Below are 25047 nucleotides of genomic sequence, written 5' to 3'. Positions count from 1 at the left end.
GGTTATCAAGAACTTAGCATATATATCTCAATATTTCCTAACCTAATGAAAAATTTGTCTTCTAAACTGCTGATAGTACAGAGCTCAGTACAAAGAGATGCAGCCACTATGTCCATGTTTCTCCAGATTCCCTTCCATATATATGTATCTATCCATCCATCCATCCTTCACAATATAGCTTGCTCCTAACTTTAGAGAGTAAAAACAGCATTCTCTCTCTGTCTCTCTCTTTTTTTTTTTTTTTTTTTTTTTTTTTTGCTTTTTAGGGCTGCTCTCACAGCATGTTGAGGTTCCTAGGCTAGAGCTCTAGGGGTCTAATCAGAGCTCTAGCTGTCAGCCTATGCCACAGCCACAGCAACACCAGATATGAGCCCCATCTGCAACTGACCCCACAGCTCATGGCAATGCTGGATCCTTAACCCACTGAGCAAGGTCAGGGATCAGATCCAACCCGCAACCTCATGGTTTATAGTCGGATTTGTTTCCGCTGAGCCATGACTTTGGGGAACTCCAAAACTGCATTCTCAAAGCTTATGTTTCTTCTTTAGGTCCACTGCAGAGCCCAAGGTATCCCTATGTTGTAAGTACCTCTCTTAAACTGTTACGTATCTCTCCACTCTCAGTTTAAATGCCACAGTGGAAACTTCTAGAACTTTCTGTGGTATGCTTGGATATAGGTGTGACCATCCCACAGGTCAAAAATCCTGGGCATTGCCTTCTCCAACTGTTCCGATGCTATTATTCTATATAATGTTTAAAGGGTGTTTCAGAATAGTCCATGTTTCACAAAGAATCTGATCTGTATTGATAAGTATCTGATCAAAAACATACCTAGAGTACAAAGAATGAGGCAAAACATTTGTTCATCTGTTTTGCCCTTTCTTCCCCTGTCTTCCTTCCTCTCTCTTTTTGTAGCCCTTTGCAGTGTCTTGGCTCCATCCTGCCTGTGTCCCACAGGATCAGAACTAGCAAGACCATTATTTTGGTGTCCTGTGTAGTCATGATCAGCCATTACTCATGACTTCATCCCCTGAGGGCAAAAGACTGCTCATCGCAGACCTTGGGTCTATTTTAGGATATTCAGAGTGATGCACTTTTAAGGCCAGCCAAGTGTTTGCATGCTGCTACTTATTTTTACTGAGAACATCTCTTGGATGGCAAATATATATTGTCTAATACTTAAAAAGAGGTTATCATGAGTACATTTTGGTCATATTTTTCTAAGTACCTATACTGTAACTATTCTGAGATATTTAATCCCCATTGAAACTCTGTGAGGTTAGCAATTATTATGATCATCTCTAGTTTACAGATGAGGAAATTGAAGCCCAGAGAAATTAAATAACTTGCCTCATGTCATAGACATATTAAATTATAGAGCCATGGTTTAAATCAGGTGGACCCTGTATCTTAGATCCATACACTTAATCACTCTGCTATACTGATTTTTGTTTGTTTGTTTGTTTGCTCTTTAGGGCTACATGTGAGACATATGCAAGTTCCCAGGCTAGGGTCAAATAGGAACCGCAGCTGCTGGCCTACGCCAGAGCCACAGCAACGCAGGATCCAAACCACGTCTGCCAACTACACTGCAGCTCATGGCAATACGGGATCTTAACCCACTGAGCAAGGCCAGGAATAGAACCTACATCCTCATGGGTACTAGTTGGGTTCATTATTGCTGAGTCACAATGGGAACTCCCTGCTATACTGATTCTTTGTATGCTATCCCTAGTGTGATCATTAGCTTGAAAAGAAAGTATAAACAAACACAATTTCTCTACAACAGGAATGAGAATAGAAAGGGGAAAAATGAATAAAGGGACTAGGAAGGTCAAATTATTCATAAAGGATACATATGTTTGCCACCACTAAGGAGAAAAAATATGAAATAATGGATGTTTCTTGAAAGCTGTTGGGCCAAGAAATGGATTAGAGATAGTTCTGATGGGAAGGGAGTTGGAGTCACTTTGAAAACGGTAAGAGACTTCATGAAAAAAATCAGAGATTGTGGGCAGAAGCTTCGATGAAGAAGAAACATTTCTCCCAGGCAGCATCCATTTCCAGGCCTGAGTAGGAAGAAGCAAGATGGGGTCAGCCAAGTTGTTTGAGTAAGCGTTTAAAGGTTTGGCTCATTTTTACTGCAAGTTTAATACTGCTGCTCTGTGCCCTGAGCAGTGTAGGCAAAATCAAATAGGCTGCCTCAGGCAGCGGCAGTAACAAGAAATGCTGAAGGTATAATCCAGTAAGTGGGCAAAGGGAAGTTTGCACTTGGAGAGTTAATGCAATTGACAAAAATGAAATGAATTAGGCAGGAAGCCCAGGATACCTCTGTATGTGTTTTCCTTCACAGTCTCTCCTCAGTCTATCCTTTGTTGCTATAATATAGAGGTAAATGTTCACTTACATTTTTGTTTTCAGTAAGTAGGAATGCAGTTCCCTCTCCCCACCCCCCGCCCCTTTTCCTACAGAGCATTCATTTTAAGGAAAGAAGAAATTCCCTGGATCATTTATTTAAATTGTGAACTTTTTAAAATGTATTTTTGGAGAGTAAGGGCATTGCCTTTTTAGACAGTAGCCATTGAACAGCTTAGCCCATCTGAAATACCATCCTGCTCTAGACAAGAGTTCTTTATTCAAGGCTGTTGGGTGTCATATATTTCCCACAACCCAAGAATGCCTGCAGAATAGCCAAATGAATGTTCTATGGCATCTCCGCTTACCTGGTACATCTTTTTCTTTTTTCTTTTGTCTTTTTAGGGCCTCACCTGTGGCATATGGAAGTTCCCAGGCTGGGGGTCTAACTGAAGCTGTTGCCGCCGGCCTACACCACAGCCACAGCAATGCCAGATCTGAGCTGTGTCTGCAACCTACACCACAGCTCACGGCAAGGCCAGATCCTTAACCCACTGAGCGAGGCCAGGGATAGAACCTGCAACCCCGTGGTTCCTAGTCAGATTTGTTTCCACTGGACCACAATGGGAACTCCTCATTTTCTTTCTTCATTTCCATTTTACACATCCATCAAACCAGCTGTTTCTGTTGGGACTAATCTATATGGAATAGTCATTTATTATGAGAATATTTTAAAATTAGGATTTTAGAATCAATAAAAAATATACCCCAGATGATGTTTTCCATAATTTTGTTATATGTTCTTAAATTACAAAGTCTAAATAAATTTAGTAATTGTAAAAATGGTAGGCATAAGTAAACCTAATATGTCTTCTAATCTCTGATGTAACACTCCTTGGTTGTATCATATCAAGCTGTATATACAGATTTCTCCAAGTCAAAGCTAATGAAGAAACTTTTGAGAATCTTAATAATTTTTGAGCTGTATAATGTAGCATTCTGAGTTCTGATCGGTAATGAAGATATGTTGCTAATTTTCCCACAAAATAACTAAATTCGATCCATCACTCTCTCTTTTTCTCAGTCTGTATTTTCTTTTTGTTCTACTTCACTCCTATTTTCTTACCCTGAATAATTATTTTTTCTTTATCATAATCCTGAGAGAGAAAAACGTTAGTATCCTAATTAGCAAAAACGAATTTATATTCTCTAACATGGAATCTTAATTTATTACTTACTATTTATTTACGGGGAAAAATAAATGAGGAGAAAAGGTTATGTACCTAAAAGTCAGTAGGGATACAGCTATGCTAATAAAGACTGGTGAGTAATGACAAAGAAATTAAATTTTATTTTTAAAAGCCACATATAGTCTTTGTAAGTAATCTGTAAAATATGGATAGACAAGAAAATATTTTAATATCTTTAGTTTCACTTCTTTCTTTCTTGTTAACCAAGAATATTTTGTTATTTTAGTTGTTTTTGTGAAAGTTGTTGGAGGTAATTGATTTTAAGCTTTTTTTCTTAGTTAAGAAAATAATAATAAATTTTAAAATTTGTCTCTGACATTGTAAAGCATAGCCAACTTTTTTAGTTCTCTCAATTGAAATTAACTAAGATATAAAATCTTGTATGTCTTTATGATTTTTTAACCTTTAATAAGATGCTCTTATAACCATATTTCCCCTCTCTCCCAAAGGCTAATTTCTGGTGAAACAAAAATATCCTATATTTGGTATACCACAGAGATGAATTTTTTTAAATTGAGAAAACATTTTAAACATATGCTGGCTTAGGAATAAAAGTTTTAAGTGAAGACACAAGAAGTAAGAATCAAATAAAAATTAAACATTGTAGCATATCTAGATATTTCAGTATTCTATCTATTAATTTACTCATCTCTGTGTTCTACCTAATTTAACTTTAGTTGGTCCTGAGATCCCACTGCTTCTTCAATTATAGTTTTTGAACAGATTTTTCTTCCACTTAGTTTTCCTTTAATGTAGAAATATAATTTAAGCTCTCTATAATTGTATGAAGTAAGTAGATAAAAATTTAATTCTTAAACTATGAGATGAATTGTTCAGTTGTCAACAACTAAAAAAGTGAATCAGGTAATAACCATCTAAAAATTTCTAGACTGCTGGGATAAGTCCCATTACTTTCTCCTTTCTGTTTCTTCTTTATTTTGTCCCAATCAATTTTTGCCTTATTTAGTTTATTCTTTACTTAAAATTTTCCATCTTGTTGGGAATAGTCCCTTTACTCTCCTCTGGGCCTTTTCTCATTCTCTTGTTAATTAATCTAATGTTTTTATTACCATCTGGAAGACCCATGAGGGGAAGCTGAGACAGCAATTTTAATAAGGCTTCTCAAATTGTTTTTCACTTTTGTAACAAATTATATGAGGTGCAGAGTTCCCATTATGGCTTAGTGGGTTAAGGATCCCACTGTTGTCTCTGTGAGGATGCAGGTTCAATCCCTGGCCATATTTAATGGATTCAAGATCTAGTGTTGCCACAAGCTCTGGTGTAGATCACAGATGTGGTTCAGATTTGGTGTGGCTGTGGCTGTGGTGTAGGCCCCAGCTGCAGCTCTGATTTGGCCTCTGGCCAGGAAACTTTCATATTGCACAGATGCAGCTGTTTAAAAAAAAAAAAAAAGATTATATGAGGTGCCCTTGTGAAAGGGCCCCTTAATCATAGTGTTTACCATGACCTGGATGGTGAGCTCTTGGTTCTGTATCAACTCAAACAAGCTCTTCCACTCAGAACCAAAAACATAGCTCCCAAATTAGTTGCGATTGACCCTTGAATAATACTGGTTTGAACTGCATGGGTCCATTTATATGCAGATCTGTTTTTCAATCAATATATACTCTAGTACTACAAGATCTGTAGTAGCTTGAATCTTTGAATCCAGAACTGCAAATACCAAGGGATGATTATAAAGTTATACATGGATTTTCAACTGTGTGATGGGTTGACACCCCTAACCTCTGCATTGTTAATTGTGCTCTCATAGTCCATTTCAGTAAATGTTCCTCAAGATGCTGATGGTACTGATCAACATTGTGAAATGACTGCTTCACACTACATATACCCTCTGGTGTCAGTAGGTTTTTGAAGATCTACTGCTGTTCAGGGACTTGCATTCTTTGCAGTGCGGGTCCATTGTATAGAAAAACTTGAGACTGACCAAGCCTGATTTCAGAGGCCTAGAGAGTAGGGGTGTTACTGAACTCAACTCTGGCTGCTTGCTGCCCGAAAGCCAATACTCAAGAGGCAAGTGGTTGGAAGGGAAAGATTGCTTTGTTGAGGAGGCCAGCAACCTGGGAAGAAGGTGATCTGTTGCAAAACCAATTCGGAGCAGTGTGCTCAACTGGGAAAGTTTTAAAAGGGACAATCATTTAGAGACAGGGTCAGCGTCTTTGGTATCTTCCAATGTGTCCAGACTTTCTTCTGGATAATTAGTAGTGAACTCACAGGGTGATGTTCCAGGAATCTTGCATTCAGCTTGAAATTATCATTATCCATCTGAGTGAGGACCTTAGTTCCTGCAAAAGAACTGAAAGACATTGTTGGGTACATTCCCTGAGGAGGAACCAAGGCCCTGCCCAAAGGCTGCACTGTTTTTTCTGGACTGCTCCTTTCTCATCTCTTCATTCCTTCCCTTCCCTGATAGGAAACTTTTGGGACCTGCCCTGTGGAACTCAGGATAGATTGTGGAGGTTGAATAGTCTATTTGTGACAAAGCAGAAACAGAAGACATGGAAAGAATTTGTGTCCAGGAAGGTCCCACCAGGTCCTGCTCCATTTCAGAAGGAGTATTAAGAAATAACAAAGTGAGAACTGCTGCCAGTTCCAGATGCTTCTGCTAAATTCATTTCCTGGCTTTTAGTGTTTACATGAATCACCTGTAAACCCAGGGTGTGGACATGAGGCTGGAGTGCTTTCTCTAAATCTTGTAGGAAAAGAGAAGCTAAAATAGTCAAATGGGACCAGATTTTGAGAAGGAAATTTACCTTGAATGTAGACATTAATTTTTGTTGTAAGTCCAATTTCTGTTCTTTCATTCTATTAAGGAACTCCTAAGGCCAGCTGTTATACTTCTTTGTATCCTCTTTTCAGTTTGATCTTTCCATAGGATTACCAGTGAGACAATTGTTTAGGATGACAGTTCTCTCAAAACTTTTAAAAAAAATTCCAATTCAAAAGATCTGTTGTCTGGCTGTTGAGAAGTAGGATCTAGTCTCAGTAGTTATTCAAACTAATAGGGCTTTTTGTAGTTTAACTAAGGATGTAAGAGGCACACCACAACAAGAGTGCAGCCTTCACAAGATCAGAAGCTTACTCTCAAAGTTAGCCTAAGAAAGCAAGGAATGGTGTCTCTATTTTCCTAGGAGAATATGAGATGTCTACAGCAAAAGACCCACAAATCTGTGACATTGTGCCAGGGCTAATAGACTGGGACTTTTTTTTCAGGACTAGCAGAATAGCACAGGTTGAGATCACAGAGGTCCCTATGGACTAGAAGCCCCTCTTATGATAAACTCCCCTGAGAGCTGTCGTGACTGGACAAAAAATATGCTGCTTACCAGAACCACAGCCCATTCAGCTTTAACAAACTATAGACACCCTTTTAGATTCTTTGGCTGGCCCAGTAACCAAATTGATAAAAGACAGATTAACACGAGAAAAACCAACAGAAATTGAATAACATGTACAAGTCAGTCCTATGTACATGGGAGACACCCAGGAATAATGAGTAAATCTCTGGAACAGCTGGAACCATCACCTTCAATTGCATCATCAGCTAAAGACAGATGATGTTGGGAGAGGAGAGTTTGTTATGGGAGGTTTAATGGGAAAAACACAGTAAACAAGGGTAAGGTGATTTTTCTGATTTAAGTTTGTATCTTCTCCATTGCTAAGTTTCTGGAGATTGGTCATCTTCCTCTTCTCAGTACAGTGAGGGAAACTCCCTTACAAATGGAGATTTCTCTTATAAGTGCAATTTTTAAAATAAAAAGTAACTTCTGCTTAGTTTTCAAAGCTTCACTTGTCTCTACCGTTTGTTAAAAACAACTAGCTTAAAATAATCACTATATCAAAGAGGCATATTTTGGGGTGGCATATTTTGTTCCTATTCAGTTCCCTTCTAAAACTCAATGTTAATTTCCTTTCAATGAAATGTATGTGACAATGTCTTTAAATACCATGTCTGTGACATTGACTTTTAAATGTATATTTTTAACCCAGTTGTCTCCTCTCAACTTCAGCTCTAAATATGTAGCTGACTAGAACGACTTCAATGGAATGTCTCATTGACATTTCACATTTAACAGATTCAAAATCAATTTATTGATTCCCTCCTGTTCCATCAAAATAAAACAAAAAACATAGTTCTTTTACCCTCTTAGATTTAGTGCATTTTGAATTTGTGTAATTATCATTTAATAACTTTGGAATTCACAAATGTATATCCAATTTGTGAACATTTAACAAACAATAGGCAATCAGTAAATATGGATCTAATGAATTAGTGAAACTTAAGGTAATCAGAGAAAGTGACTCTAGTCTGTATATATAAAAAGGGGCATGGTAGTGTGTTAAAGATACAAGAGTAAACTTGTCTGACTTTAAGATTTTCCCCTTCCTAATCATGGATGTGTATTGACTCAGATGTGAATAGCCTTTTTAAAAAAATCCCCAAGTAATTAAAATCTTTCTGGAATCTGTTGAATATGTTTACAGAGAATACAGACAGCTTAGCATACTTATTGTAAATACCTGTAATGTTTAAATAGCTTAGTGGGAGATTATAATTATGACATTTGGGTCAAATAGTATCCAGTGGACCCACTGTAGTTTTCCAGATCTAGTAGTTTAGCAACAGAACCACAAATCTACTCCAGACTTCAAAATTCTAGTTCTGAGATGAATCTCTACTAATTTTGGATTAACTTTGCTAGCATTTCATGCCTTAAACCCAATGAAAAGTCATATCAAGGAAGGAGCACTATGCCCCATAGCATTTCATACACTACCCACTCAAGTTAAACATTCTCCACCCCTCCATTCAGTGGTCAACTACAAGTTCATTAAGAATATTTACTTCTTTCTGTTATTTATCTTTGAAATAAAATAATTTGATTTTTTTCAACAAACTTATTACAAGACTTTAGTTGATTGGAAACTGTAAATGATAAACACTATTTCCTGTTTATACATACAGTTAAACAGTTTCTGAAATGCTTTAAAATGCTCAGCCTAAGGGAATTTTTTGCAAATGTTATGTAGTATCCAGCACTGTGGAACAACTGCAAGTTTTTTGAAAAATGATTTAAGCACTTACTAGACTAGATTATAGAAATGACGGTCATCTCGATGTTGAAATAAAAGGTGGCATAAGCAATCTGGAGAACAATGAAACACTACTGTATTCCAATGCTATGTAATACAAGATTGCCTACGTATTATACTAAAGGAGCAGGATTTTCTAGATGGTGTTTTTAAAAAGGGCAAATTTAAACGGGGTTTAAAAAAGTTTTTTTTTTTTTGTTGATCTGGACTCTCTATGGTTTATATAAAAGGTGACCAAGCATGCTCCAAAACATAGAGAATCATCAGATGATGGATGATTGAAATTTTTAAAGTAATTTCTACAATGAGCTGATATTGGGCAATGTGTTGAAAGAGTGAAAAATGGTAGCCTCTACCTCTCTTTCTCCCACTTTGTCTTTTCTTCTCTTTCTTCTTTTTCTACCTTTCTCTTTTCCCCACAATACTCATTTCTCTGAATATTTCAACCTCTCCTAACCTCTGTCTTTTCAGAATTTATTACATTTATTGGTTATACCACTTACTTGACACTTTATTTAGTTCTATAACTTAACCTAGTATGTTTATGTACTTATTTTTTTTTAACTCTTAAGGCAAATGATATAGTGGTTAAGAATGTGGGCATCGAATTAAACTGCCTAGGTTTGAATTTTGATTTACACACTGTGCAACTTTGGACAAATTACTTCATTTCTCTTCTTTAGCTTCCTCATCTGTAAAATGCAGATATTTACAGTGTATTTGTTATAGAGACATAGTGCTAGTAATTATTACTATTACCACTTATTGTTATTGGTCAACAAAACAACTGATTTATCCACATAGAATATATATATAACTTAAAGTCCATGTTTCTACATCAATTTATCCCAGTTCTATAGCATATAAACTGGGTACAGTATATGAATTAGAAAAAAATGGAAATATTGGGAAAAAGAAATAAAATATGGAAAGTGAGTGAATCCTTGGCATCTGGAAATGATAGGGAATGGAATAAAGGAAACCAGAAGGAGAAGGAAAGAGGACAGAGAAGTAGCATAACGGATAGAGCAAATATTCTAATGATTAGGTGTAGTCAGTTCTTTGAAAGAATAATTAAATATTTGCTACTTTATACTCACTTTTAAAAAATAATATATCATGCATTTATTATTTTATTTTCTTTAGTTTTTTCTTTTTTGGCTGCCCCTTGACATATGAAGTTCTGGGCCAGGGATCGGATCCGAGCTGCAGTTCTGACCTAGGCCACAACTGTGGCAATGCTGGTTCCTTTAACCCACCGTGCTGGGTTGGGGATCCAACCCGAGTCCTGGTGCTGCAAAGATGCCATTGCTAATCCCATTGTGCCACAGTGGAAACTCCTATATTCACTTCTAAATCGCATAAGAACTATGCCTATTTTTGTAATAGGCACTCATCATGACTTTTGGTTTCTGCACATCCTTACAATACTATCATCTCGAGTGTTTTTTTTCGCCCTCAAAAATCACCATCCTTAATACATACATCTTGAGAATACAGTATTGTCCAAATGTAGTTTCGACAACAGTGAACATGCTGTTGTCTTTATCATCATTCCCTTCTCCTCTCTTGCGAAGTAGAAACTTCTACTTCTCAACCACAAGTTGAATTTAGAATCCTTCCATTTAATAATTTGAATGAAGGTAATTTTATTCTTCTTTTTCTTCACCATATAGCCCTTGCTTCTGTTTCTCTTTACCTCATGTTACAGCTACATTATAGTTCCTTTCTTTATATCCTCTACTCACAACCTTACCCAGCAGTTTTCCTGTGCTGTGGCAAGAGGGCAGGAGGCAGAAAAGGAAAGGGATGCCCGCAGGAGTCTAATGGCCTATGTTTCTTCACTCTGCTGGGGAACTTCTCCTGCCTGGCTCTTTATTGCTTTCCTTTGATATTGGAGGGTTGGCATTCTCATCCTAGCCTGCTGGTTCAAGATTCTAGAACTGCATGCATTAGAGGGGGGAGAATTAAATGTTTGAATTAATAAAGAATAGAATTTGGACCACCCCTGATTTAATCATTTTATTTTTATTTCTGGAAAATACCTTTAAATGACTTTCAATAGTCCCCTGTAGGAGGATTGTGACAATGGCCCAATTCCTCTTGATATTTTTGAAACAAATGTGCTTAGTTGTTAAGAGCCCCCCTTCAAGGAGCCTATAGAGGTTTCAGGCTCTTAAGAATGCATGTTCTAATCTTCCGGAACATTGGTATTATCACAGTTTCCTAGCAGAAGTCATGATTGGTGAACCCAAGAGAAAATCTGGAGTTTTTCCCAGTTGGTATCTGGGTTGCTTTCTCTTATATTAGCACATAGTAGAGCAATTCAGAATTAGGTTTGGCAGATACATGTGACGCCTACTGATTTTTGTTGTTGTTGTTGTTACCAGAATTAATTTTTGCTATCAGCATCATACCATAATTTTGTGTGCTTCTGAATGTGTGTGGACCTTTGCATTATTATATTTCCCTGGGAAGTGACTAAAACCAGACTTTACTTTGTACTGTATCATTATTGTCAATATATGTGGCAGGGATATGGGAATAGACACTAAGTAGACAATTGGTTTTGACAATATAATCTAAACATTGTGTCATTGTGCTTAGTTCAGACAAAAACATGCATTTCCATGGTAAGAAGAAAAAAAAGTATGTTAATTAACATATCTAACTCTGATCCAAATTCTAAAGTCAATGTTAGACTGCAGAAGTATAGATATTAGGCACTTCAAAAAAGAACATTTTTTTAAAAAACTTTGCAAACTGAAATCTAATATTTACTCAGTTATTACAACCTCTCCTTGATCATTTTTATTGTAGTTAATCCCTTTGAAGCTTTTATGTTTTCGTTTCTATTTGGTTTTCTTTTTTTAATATAGTAATAATGTCTGACTAGATTTCATCCTTTTCAAACTGAAGCCAAATATTATACCTGGGCTTTGTGTAATTAAATTCTTATTTTAGTGTAGCTAGACATATATTACGATCACCAAATTAAAACCTGCAGTGTTTACCAGACTGTAAGATAAACTCCTAGTGGAACAAATAACCTAAAATATAGTGGCATTTAGTCTTATATATGTGTATGTGGCATTTGGCCTTATATATGTGTATGTGGCATTTAGTCTTATATGTGTGTATGTGGTAGATGCAACTGCAAACCAGTAATCTCAGAAGTGAAGGTCAGGATCCCTGACAGAGATTATAATCAAATTAAAGTAACTTGGAGATGAACTTCACGCTACTCTTAACCCATAGTTCTTTTCTGGAATCTCAAAAATTGGAACTAGACCTGAACTTTAGCAGGAATTTGGAACGAGGAAACTAAAAAGACAGATATTGATGTCTAATATGAAAAGAAGCATATTACAAACAGCAGATTGTCAGCAGCCTGTGAGCTTTGCTGTATTGAGTGTGCACCGTCAGCAGCATGGATCAAGTCATCCTTCTCACCAGGAGTTCATCCCTGAATGACATTTGCATAAATATGTCAGGTTACCTAGAGGGCGTTGTTATTATTATCAGCATATGTAAGTTCAGCAGTTTTTTTTGTTTGTCTTTGCTATTAAAATAAGTATTCACTGAGAATGTAGGTATCATCCTATAATATAACACAGCTGTATGTAAAAGTGTGCTATGTCTTAAGCTTCCACTGTCTCATTTCATCTTTTTTAATTGTTATTTCCCCAGCACAATTTTTTTTCCCCCACTGTACAGCATGGGGACCCAGTGACACATACATGTATGCTTACTCTTTTCTCCCATTGTCATGCCCCATTGTAAGTATCTAGACATAGTGCTGTACAGTAGGATCTCATTTAATCTTTATATCACACTTATGAGGTAGTGTTATCTATACTGTTTTTCCAACTAATAAGATTTAAAGTTTAGAGATGTGGCATGACTGTACCATGCAGTCAGAAATGAAACTTGGGTCTGTCTCATTACATGCTCTTTTTTTATTTGCTATTCTTAGAAGTGGTCACAATTCCTTCTGCCTCACAACAATTAGAGACCAAAAATAATGAAAAACAATTATTTTGATAATTTATAACCGTCAACATGGATAAGAGCTCAGAAAAACTAGGAGCAATATGGCAATTGGGTGGGGAATGGAAAAGAACATAAAGATAATTTCTAATAAGCATGCGGAAGGACTCTGTGGCTATTCTCTAAAGATATGCAACACATGTATATTATAACAGCTTGCAGTGGAAGCTTGTTATATTTAGCATCTGTATCTTTCTTCTTCTGTTTAACTTGGGGTTATATTTTATCTGTTTCCTGGTGCCCAACAAGTCTGGTCCAGGGAATTATCTCTCACAATATGTTTTCAACAACTTCCTTTCTTTTTATGATTGTACACAGTCTGCTATCATGTGACACCTTTTTTGTGTTGCTGTTGACGGAAAGAGTTTACCAAGGGGTGAAGGAAGGAGTATTGAGCCTGTCTAGTGGACAGTTCTGTGGTTTGAAGTCCCCCAACTACCCCCTAAAGCCAGAGGATTGGGTGCCCAAGAAAATCTCTCTCAAAGATCAGGATTGCAGGAGAGATTAAGACTTTCTTTGAGGATCCTGTCTTAGGGCAGTAGGTTTGGTTATTTGCCGGACACCTACGCAAGAGGAAGAACAATCCTGTTAAGTGAGTGGCTGGAAGAAGTGAGGCAGACATCTGTCATACCCTAGAGATCAGCCTGCTTTTAAGGGGACCTTGAAGCAAGAACTTAAGTGACTTAAGGTGGGAGGAGAGGATGAGCTGGAGGCAGGTTTCCAGTGTCAGAGGCAAGTGCAGTGGGAGGCCAAGAATGGTGATTTCATACCTCCGTGTGAAACTGTGAGCCCTGGGTGCTTGCTTGCCTTCAGTGATGAAAACCAGCAGCCCTACTCTCAAAGACAGCTGCAACCAAGATGGAAACAAGCAAGCAACAAGGAAGCAAACAAAACAAGACAAAAATATTTCCCCTCCTTCCTAATCCCTCCATTTTCTGGTTATAACCTTGTGTATTTATTTGTAGTTCATAATATTTCATGTGTAATTCATGACGTTTCATTTAAATTACATAGAACATCATGAAAATAATTAAATGTGAGAGGAAAAATAGTAAATATGAAGACTAGAAAAATTATAAAATATTGTAATTGACATGTAAGAATAAAAGAGCAGAAGAAATCAGTCATGAACATAAGTATGTAGTAGAATATGCATTTCTGAATTGAAGAACATAAGTCTGCTGACCAAAGGAGTTAAAGTATTCTTACCTAGAATACTTTCATAGTATTTTTAAATTTGAAGGATAAATAAAACATTTATAAGCACTTAAGAAGTTGAGAACATCTGTCTAGTTTCAGATTTTTCTCTTCAGAACTACTTTTCAGAAGAAGAATAAAGTTACATTAGTTAAAGGTTGATTAGAAAATGACTCCAGGAATTCCCATCGTGGCGCAGTGGTTAACCAATCCGACTAGGAACCATGAGGTTGCGGGTTAGATCCCTGGCCTTGCTTAGTGGGTTAAGGATCTGGCGTTGCTGTGAGCTGTGGTGTAGGTTGCAGTCTTGGCTCGGATCCCACGTTGCTGTGGCTCTGGCGTAGGCCAGTGACTATGGCTCTGATTAGACCCCTAGCCTGGGAACCTCCATATGCCCTGGGAAGCAGCCCTAGAAAAGGCAAAAAAAGACAAGGAAAAAAAAAAAAAAAAAAGAAAGCAAAGAAAAAAAGAAAATGACTCCAAAATTCCAAAGCAACTACACTTCCTTTCATAAATAAATACAGCAGAGAGCAGTACCCACAGATTTATATAAGATTTTGTGATCCTGAAACTTGTTAGCCCTTTATTAATCTAAGTAATATTACTTGCAGAAATTCTTGCTGCTGGAGTATTTTCAGCTATGATAGTAGAAATCCTAGTTCAAAGTGGCTATAATACATGTATGTCTATATATTTTTTTCTATGTCATCTCTCTCTCTCACTGCTTTTTATTTATGCTCTAGCTTGATGTTCCAGAGCAGTACTGGTGGGGAAATATATCTGATAGGTATAATAAATAGTAGTTTTCCTATTGCAGTTGAAGCAAAAATTAAATGTTGCATTATTTACATCTGCTCATCTATCCCACTAAGGCTTGCTAAAGGAAATCACTGGAAATAAGAAACACTGAACGTTGTAGAAATTTAGACAGTTGAAATACCTTGGGATAGCTCTAGTTATTAATAAAATTACCAGAAGCTTCTCACAAGTCCTTGAACCCTTGAAATATGGCATTGAAAAAATAAGAGAACAGTCTGCTTTAGTTACAGGCATCAGTTCTCAAGATTCCATGAGCTTTATTTTCTATATTTTTAGATCATACTTGAAACATAGGTGTGTTTATTTTTCTCCTTGGTTTGGATCATGCATCCTCAAAGCCATATTTACTAGAGGGGAAGAAATTACAATCGAATCCGAGTTGTAGACTGGAGATAAAAAGGACCTGGAGATAGGATAAGCACTTACTGATGCTGCAAAATTGCTAAGGTGCAGCATCACAAGGCTAAATTTAACCTAACCAAGCACACATGGTATTTTAGTTGCTGGAATCGTATTGCTTTAAAAATGAGTTTTTAATACCAAGAATAGTTCACATGTGGGAGCTGAGAGAAGAACTAATAGAGTGAAGAAGGTTGAAAGATTGAAGCCTGGAGTGTGTGACAAGATAAATTCCAACCAAAATGTGAAACTGGGATAATTTATCTGGGACCCAGGGAGCTGTAGCTTAGAATGTTCTACAGATATTTTTAATTTTCAGAATTCATTATGCTAATATTTCTACATGTGAAGTGACTTAATGTTAAAGAATGATGACCTTGGAATAAAATGGAATAAGAACTAGGAAATAAGGGGCAGAAAAAAAAATCAAGTTTTCAGAGGAATGAATTTATCTGTTTTATTAGGAAAAGATTATATATATATATATACACACACATATATATATATAAAACCTGGTCAAAGAGGAAAGATTTTATTTTATTCTAAAGTAAAAGAAAAATATGCCACCATCTTAGTGAAAGAAAAGTTGGAAAAATAGGTGGTCTACAAACTTAGGACAAGTAATAAAAGTGAAAGCCCAGGACCCAGATATTTGTACACTCAAGTTCTGTTTGTAGTAGCATCAAATGATGCATATGTAAACAAAATGTGGTTTATGTATAGAAGGAGATGTTAGCCTTGAAGAAAGTTCTGACACATGCTAATTATTTGAATATACCCTTAAGACATTATGCTACATGAAGTAGGTTAGTATCAAAGAGGCAAATATTGTATGATTCCATTTATATGAGATACTGGAATAGTCAAATTCATAGGAACAGAGAGTAGAATGGTAATTTCTAGGGGTTAAGGGGAGAGGGGAATGGAGTGGTAATGTTTAATGAGTAGAGCATGTCATGTCAGTGGGAGGGGAATGAGAAAGTTCCAGAGATGGATGCTGATGGTGGTTACACAACAATGGGAATATACTTAAGCTCACAGAAATATACAGTTACAAATGGTTACAGCAATAAATTTTATGTTGTGTTTATTTCACTGCAAGGAAAAAAAGTGAGGCTTCACTTTTAGAAACAGTAAATAATGGTTTGAAGATGATCAATTTAGAGAATACTGATTTTAGGCTGTTTTAACAAATTATATGCATAATTTGAATATTCTTTCATTTAAAGTAGGTATGATTTATTCATTCACCATTTCTACTTTTATAAATAAGAATAAATATGAAAGACTTCATATCTGAATAATAAAATTTTTATGAATAGCATGGATTTTGTTCTAGAAGAGCCAGTATCTAAAAGTATGTTCTGTTCTTATTGTATAATTTAACTTATAACTCTTTATAAATTAAACGCTGAGAACAATTTAAATATTATTAAAATTATTATTAATTTTAATAATTATTAATATTATTAAAATTATTATTAATTTTAATAATTATTAATATTATTAAAATTATTTGGTTTTAAAGCAACACAGCCTTACAGGGATTGTATTAAAAGAGACTGAGAAATATGGCGTGTTTCAAGTAGGTCTCTCTGGGACCTCCAGACAGACTTCCACCTTTTAGTTATATCAAAGAGCATTTTAATTTGCAAGCTCATGTCACTCTGCTTGGCACTGTTTAAATCATTTGCAATATTAACATTCCAGAACTGTATTATCTAATACAGTAGCTACTGACCATGTGTGCTGTTGAGCATGTGAAATGTGGCTACCCCAATTACTAATAAATATGAAAGGATCACAACATTTCAAAGATGCAGGAGGATAAAGGTATTTGTCCATGTTGTAAAATATCAATATAGCATGTATGCTGAAATGTTAACATTTTTGAAATTTGGAATTAAATTATTAAAATTAATTTTACCTAGTTTCACTTTTTTTTTTAGTGTGGCTACTACACAATTTTAGCTAACTTTTTTGGCTCATGTTCGTGGTTTGCATTATATTTAAATGACAGCAAAGACCATCCTAGGATATCATAACCTAAACATAGTTGAACCTGACAATGAGAAAACCAGTTCAGGATGAGATATGTTGCCTTAAGGTACAGATTAATTTTCAGGAGGGACTAGCTTTCATTAGATTACCAGACACCAGACCATAGCTAGCTTGTCTTATTCCCTGTCATTGCCATTCCTTGAGAGTGGCAATGTGTGTGCTTCTGCCACTGATCTCTGAGTATAGCCTTTGAGAATGATTTTACCCTAGTTTTGGGCCAGTTTCTAAGTATAGTAAGTCATTTATGTTTACAGTATGGATATATTCTTTCAAAATTCAAGGAAAAAATTAAATAAAATACTATAAAATAGTGGAATTCGGTGATCGGAAGGAATTAACACAAGATCCTAACATGTTTAGTGATTTGTTTGTGTACCAGAGTTAGTGGAAAATAAGAAAGTAAGTACAACACATCCTAGCAGTTACCTACTAGAAATCGACAGGGACACGTTTTGTTTGTTAATGCAGCACCCGGATATCCCTAACAAGTGTCACGGGATGCTGAATTAGGATCTGTTGCTTACTTCTGTACACGTAATATAAGCAGCATGATTATAATTTTCTTTCTCTTTCTTTCTTTTTTTTCTTTCTTTCTCTCTCTCTCTCCCTCTTCCTTCCTTCCTTATACCTGGACCCACGGCATACAGAAATTCCTGGGCCAGAGACTGAATCAAACTGCAGCTATAACCTACGTTGCAGCTATAGCAACATGAGATCCTGTAACTCACTGCCCCAGGCCAGGGATTGAACCCACGCTTCCACAGCAACTCAAGCCACTTCAGTTGGGTTCTTAACCCACTGCACCACAATGGGAACTCCATAATTTTCTTGAGGAAAGAACTACATTTACTGTTTTTAATGTTCCTTACTCCCTACTTTTTAATTTCCTAAAACACTACTGCATCATGGCTCTAAATTATTATATATTTCTTATTTGATTATCTGTCAGGCATCTATTTAAGCTGATTTCATAAAACATATTAACTAAAACTAAAAATAAAATACTTTTTGGCAAAAAAATAATTGCCTACTTTTATTCATTCTTTACTAATGGACACTTTTTAGAGGATCTCAAATGTGTTAGAATATTTGTTAAAGGAACCCTACATTTCTTACATGGGTGCAATTCAAATAAGACCTCCATGTTTCCAGGGGGCGGTAACATTCCTATACATTCTACACATTCCTTGACCCTTGCTTCAGTTGAACTTGAAGTCTTAAGTTTGATGTTTCACTCACTCTTTTTAATATCATTGTGAAAATATGGACTCTATTACTATTTGATCTGAAATATCAGTATTAACCCTAGGCCTATAGCAAGAAACCTAGTATTTATTGGTAAAGAGCTAATACTCTTGTAAATTAAATCACAATTAAATTACACGTTTTAAATATAAATATTTAAATTGTCTTTAAATAATTTAGTGAGACTCCTTAAATTTCTAAGTAGATTTTCCTATGAGATATTCTGATTTATGTCTCTTAGTTTATTACACTTTTCTACAATAGCTATAAAGAAGATGCTAGGAGGAAAGTTAGCCTACATTAAAGTTATCACTGCCTCAGGTTTTATTTCTAAAATTCTCTTTAATATCTGTTAGAACTAAATGCTTTTATATCCACATCATTTGAAAGCTTTAAGAAACTTTAAGTGTGTGTAAAGGATGTCTGTATGACAGAGACACTCCTAAAGTCAGTCAGAGGAATTTGGAGCTGTACGTTGGAGTTGTCATCAATTCACTCCCTCAGACTTCAAATGAGGATTTCAAGGGCCAGGTATGTTCCCTGAGTTGTACAAGATCACATAGCTAATTAGTGACAGGTCTGGGGTAAGGACTTGAAATACCTGTATCTTTGTATAGTTACTTCTGGTGTTTCTGAAGAGCCTCTTGTCCTTTTCTGACAAAATGAAACATATGGATTAAAAGCAAACATTCTAACCTTGTCAGTTTTCACCTGCGTTTCTGTAATACCCTATGCCCATGCTTTACTTCCATTTTGTAGTTTCCTGTGGTACTTTCCTGTTTTCCCCGCAATTATTATCTTCATCAAGTCTTTATCCTGTGAAAAACTCCTTCACTGGCTACTGATTCCTATTCAGTGTCCTTATACTGTCCTTGAGTTTTTAGAGTGCAATCACTTTTCTTTTTATTCAGTCTTGTTTCATTTCTTTTAAATTCCTCAGAGTTGCTTTTTTTTTTTTGGTTTTTAGGGCCACACCCATGGCATATGGAGGTTCCAGGCTAGGGATGGAATCAGAGCTATAACTGCCAGCGTACATCACAGCCACAGCACTTGAGGATCCGAGCTGTGTCTGCAACCTACACTATGGCTCACAGCAATGCCGGATCCTTAACCCACTGAGTGAGGCCAGGGATCGAACCCGCAACCTCATGATTACTAGTCATATTCGTTTCTGCTGTACTACAATGAGAACTTCTGAACTCTTCAGAATTTTAATGGAGGGTAATGAACATGTAGTAAGTATTTATATGGGATTTGAATAGTTCAGAATCTTTTTCTCAGTAACCCCCTCCAGTGTGTTAACCAATGTGCCCCCCTTCATAGTGTTATTTATTACTTTTGTATAGAACTCTTCTTCCTTAAGAACTTATTTGCTTCACAATATTTTCTGTGTTGTAATCATTAACATTTTTTGGTGGTAGTATTTTGCAGAATGTTCAGGAAAAGATAATCTTATCTATTTGTTCATATAAGAATTACAGAAATCTTGTTAGTCTGGAATAAAGAGACTGTATAAACATTTGCAATGCATGAAACTAGTTTTTAAAAGGAAGCTCTAAAGGACGTTTTTGGGACAACTGGGAATATTTGAATATGGTTTAGAGACTAGTTATGAACTCTTGTCAGTTATTTTAGGTGTCATACTGGCCTTTGGCTTTGTAATGATCCTATTCCTAGGAGTTGCATGATGAGGAATGAAGAGGTGAGGTGTCATTATTTTTATAACTGACTATAAAGTAACAGCAAAATATGTGTATACACAGATAAATAACAGATAAACAAATATGCCAAAATATTACAATTATTGAAGGTAGTTTGAGGACATGTTTTTTTAATACCATGAAACTTTTCATAACCAAAATAAAAAAACAAAAGAAGGATTCTGTTCTAAGAAGATGCTCTAAAGCAGTAAATATGTAAACATTTCTTACCATAATATATTTGTTTGATAATATAATTATGGAAAGCAGGAGCTTTGTGGCAGAGATGAGAGGATGTGTGTTACTTTTCCAGAACAACACCATACTTTTCTATGTCACTTATATCATTTCTGATGTGCATTGATACTGATATTACCACATAAATGTGATTTAACATCATAGATGATAACTATTTTTCTAATCTGATATTCTGTTTCTTCATAGGAATGCCCCATAGGATAGTGTGGAAGGAAAATAATATTTATTTAGTGCCATTCAAGATATTTAACTTAGAATTATAGACAAATTTATCCATTATTGCAAATGAATAATAAGAAGAGTATTATACTATGAAAATTAGTGCTCATTCGTTTTTTCATTCTTTTTTTTTATTATTTGTGTTGTACACCATGATGGAAACTGAACATGAAATGGTTAACAAGGCAACATCTGGATTCTCAGAGACATAATCAATGATGCTGAGGAGAGAACAGGTGATTATAATATCATCTGTGAGATGAAACTCCTGCCATTGGAGAGAAACTAAACTCTAATTGGCAACAGAGAAAGAGAGGGAAAGAGAGAGGAAGGGGGTGGGAAGGAAGGGAGTGAAAGAAGAGAATTTACCTATTTTACCTACTGAATTGAAAACTCTAGGACTCCTCTAGTTTAAGGCACAGCTTCATGCCCTCAGGAATTTGTCTCCATTTCTCAGCTCTGATTTTCCTCTCTCAGAGCTTCTCCGTCTTCCCCTCTGATAGCAGGGTGACTCAAGCAGTGATAGATGAATACCTTACTGGTTTACAAGTCTGGCAGAAAGAGCTGTCATCATTCTAATTGTTAGAGGAAATCCCAGAGCTGATGATGCTAAGTGTGTCTCAGTGCTCATCACTGCAACAAATGATATGGCTTTGATTGTCTGTGTCTAGATTATATTGTTGCTCCTGTCACGGTGGAATAGTGAGGACCTCTGAAACAACACAGTCTGAGAGCAGAAGCAAAGCGGATTCTTAAAGGAAATTGGTGTGTTACTAGTAAAGAGTGGGCAGCCTGTGAATACCAAGTAGGCAAATGTGATAGCTATTCATCACAGAAAATGAGCTGTGACAGTGACAAAGTACTAAGGCAATGAAAAGGAGGAATACCATACACCAACAAAGGAGATGCCATGTGATTTAATAACATGAGTACAATGTCTTATTTTGGAGGGACACCACACACCAACAAAGGAGATGCCATGTAACTTAAGATCATGAATACAATGTCTTATTTAACATCTTTTCATCTTACAAACAGTAGCACTATAGACACTATTCACATGGCTTGTATAAAGCAGTGAATAATTATCAGTCGCCTGTTTGTGTTTATTTTCCCCTTTATTTGGAATCGAATGTTTATATAACTAGTTAAGAAGAGGTAGGTATTAGGTCACGATCTTTACTACATTTTAGTTTATACACATACAAGATCCAGATTCTTTTCAAAAACTTCAAGATCTATAGCCATATGATCAATAAATACAGCACAATGCTAGGCAGTAATTCCTTCCAAATATATGAAAGAATATTAGTTAAAATTATTCAAATATAATTGGATAAAGAACATTTTTTATCTTTCTGAACCTCACTTTGAGGTTAAAGTTAGCGCTTCAGGAAGACTGCAGATTAAGCTAGAGTTATAAGGAGAGCTGCTTTGCAAAATTATGATGGAGAAATCAGAGAAAATCATGTCATATAAATTTGCCACAAAAAGGTCAACTATTCTTGGAGTAAAGTATGAAGAACTTTTGAGATCCTAGTGTATATAAAAATAATAGTGAAATTACTATGTGAAAATATAAAAAGCTGGAAGTTCAAGTAGGCTGAAATGATTTGATTTGATATAAAGACCATTTTAAAAACATAATCACAAGTGTAGGATGTATTTTCCTTTACATATACATATTCTTGAGATTCAAATTCAACGAACTCTTGGTAAAATGACTTTGGAAAAAGAGTTATAGCCTTAAAATATTTCAAAACCAAAAATAAGTATCAGATCATTTCCTTGAAATGCTTATTAAGGTAAAGTTCATACCCTTTTATTACAAAAACTTAATAGTGTTGGTTAATTAGATATTTCAGAAATTGAAAGCAAAATGACACTTTTTCTAAAGAAATACTATACTATATAGCATAGGAAATACTATCTAAAGAAAGCTATACGCCTCCTTGGACCAAAAACTGGAACGAAACATGAAATAGGATGTGTAACTAAATGTGTAGGCATACTGGACTTTGCTTTTAGACACAAACATGTAAGAGTCTGAGACTTCAATTCTTCTGCATCAGTGAGAGTTAAAAGAACCTACGAAAGATGAGATACCAGAAATGCAGTCAAAGTTGGAAAACATGCCATTTTTAGTCTAACCTGTTAGTGAAAAGAAGTTTGAAATGTAGGAAAGTGGAACAAAGCAGCTGCACTCTTATAATGATTCTACCCACTACCTCTTAATTTCTTCCATGATATGCCCATCTTCACTCAGGTGATACTCTACAGGGCAGCAATTGAGGTGTGTAGATGGTATACTACACAGTCCTCAGGGGTATCACTCACATTGTAGTCCAAATAAAGGGGTGCTTTGGAGTTCTGTGGTCATGGTTCTGGGCTATAGTCCTGGGGATAACAATTCACCAGCCTAAATCTTGTTTCTAGGCAGTGGGCTCTATAACTGAATGGAGGCAGCTATACAACTTCTATAAAGAAAGAAATCTTCCTGGAGTTCCTATCATGTCTCAGTGTCTAATGATTCTGACTAGCATCCATGAGGATGTAGGTTCAATCCCTGGCCTTGCTCAGTGGGTTAAGGATCCAGCATTGCTGTGAGCAGTGATGTAGGTTGCAGACACGGCTTAGGTCCCCTGTTGCTGAGGCTCTGGTGTAGGCCTGTGGCTACAGTTCCGATTGGACCCCTAGCCTGGGAACCTCCATATGCCACAGGCGTGGCCCTAAAAGACAAAAAGACAAAGAAAAAAAAAGAAAGAAAGAAATCTTCAACTTGAAATCTGCCTAAAATTCTAAGTATGATCACCAATAAGGAAAAAGAAAATCAACCAAAAAAAAAAAAATCCAGCCAATAAAAATCAGTTCTAAAAGAATTATAATAATTTTATGACTAAAAATTCTCAAAAAACTAGAATTTATAGACAACAACATCAATAAAATGTAATAGATTACAATAAATAGAAGAGAAACAATAACAGATGTATCCGAAAAGAGCCAAGAATTACTCTCGGAAAGAAAATACAGTCACCTAATGCAGTACACTCAATAGATGGAAAAATACCTATGTTGGAAGCAAAGAGATTAGAAAATTGGAAGATAAGAGAGAATGATTCCCCATTTGTAGCAAAAATGAAGTTAAAGTTATAAAGGAACATTTCAGAAACACCAAAATTAGATTGAAAATATATAACATATGACTGTGTTAGAAAAGAAGAATGGAGTTTAAGAGGTGATATTTGAAAAATAATTTCCAAGAATTATCTAGAATTAAAGGAAGACATACAGAATTTCTGTTGTGGCTCAACAGTTTAAGAACCCCACATAGCGTCCTGTAAGGATGTGGGTTCAATCCTTGGCTTCACTGGTGGTTAAGGACCCAGCATTGCCTCATCTGTGGTAGATCACAGACTCAGCTCAGATTCATCGTTGCTGTGGCTCTGGCATAGATCAGTACATGCAAATCCTATTCAACCCCTAGGCTGGGAACTGCCATATGCTGCAGGTGTGGCCTTAAAAAGTATATACAAAAATTAAAATAAAAAAATATTAAAAAATGAAAGGAAGACATAAGTTTTCTAATTGACAGTCCATGCCCAGTGCTAACCAGAATAAATAGAAAGATGGATGGAAAGATGGATGGATAGAAATAAAGAGGTACATACATACATATACAAATAAAAATAGAAATATTAAAAATATATATTGAGTCTCTAATGTTGAAACTGCAGAATATATAAGGAAAAAGAATCTTTTTTTTTTTTTGGTCTTTTTGCCATTTCTTGGACCGCTCCTGCGGCATATGGAGGTTCCCAGGCTAGGGATCCAATCGGAGCTGTAGCCACCAGCCTACGCCAGAGCCACAGCAACGCGGGATCCGAGCCGCGTCTGCGACCTACACCACAGCTCACGGCAACGCCAGATCCTTTAACCCACTGAGCAAGGCCAGGGACCAAACCCTCAACCTCATGGTTCCTGGTCCGATTCGTTAACCACTGAGCCACGACGGGAACTCCGGAAAGAGAATCTTATAAGCAATTAGATGGTGAAGACTTAAAACCTGAATTTAGGAGTTCCCGTCGTGGCACAACAGAGACAAATCTGACTAGGAACCATCAGGTTTTGGGTTCGAGCCCTGGCCTCGCTCACTGGGTTAAGAATTTGGTGTTGCCATGAGCTGTGGTGTGGGTCGCAGATGCAGCTCGTTGCTGTGGCAGTGGCATAGGCCGGCAGCTGTAGCTCTGATTACACCCCTAGCCTGGGAACCTAAAAAGCAAAAAACCAAAAAACCCCTGATTTATTTTTAAAACGACTAGGGTCTGGGATCGTAGTCAATAAAAGATATCACAGGACAATGAAAAAAATAATTCAAAATG

At 36.1% G+C, this 25047-nt stretch overlaps 1 protein-coding gene across 13 annotated transcripts in view; it reads left to right on the top strand.

Annotated features, from left to right (window-relative positions):
- The window catches only part of DGKB (diacylglycerol kinase beta), a 657175-nt gene that overhangs the window by 16970 nt on the left and 615158 nt on the right, over window positions 1-25047 (top strand). For 3 of the 13 annotated variants that reach the window (XM_084977159.1, XM_084977157.1, XM_084977160.1), the window contains exon 2: window positions 549-580. The exons of the other annotated variants lie outside the window; for them this stretch is intronic. In XM_084977159.1, coding sequence (XP_084833285.1) covers window positions 549-580 — 32 coding nt within the window. The remainder of the gene's footprint in view (window positions 1-548; window positions 581-25047) is intronic. 13 annotated transcript variants of the gene reach the window in all.

This window comes from Sus scrofa, chromosome 9 (assembly GCF_054392235.1).
Source record: "Sus scrofa isolate SSC_HxYL_T2T_F1_AM1 chromosome 9, Sscrofa_HxYL_maternal_Yorkshire_Landrace_v2.0, whole genome shotgun sequence".
NCBI classification, from domain to species: domain Eukaryota; kingdom Metazoa; phylum Chordata; class Mammalia; order Artiodactyla; family Suidae; genus Sus; species Sus scrofa.
The sequence above is the reverse complement of the archived record's forward strand: the minus strand, read 5'-3'. Positions and strand labels throughout refer to the sequence as shown.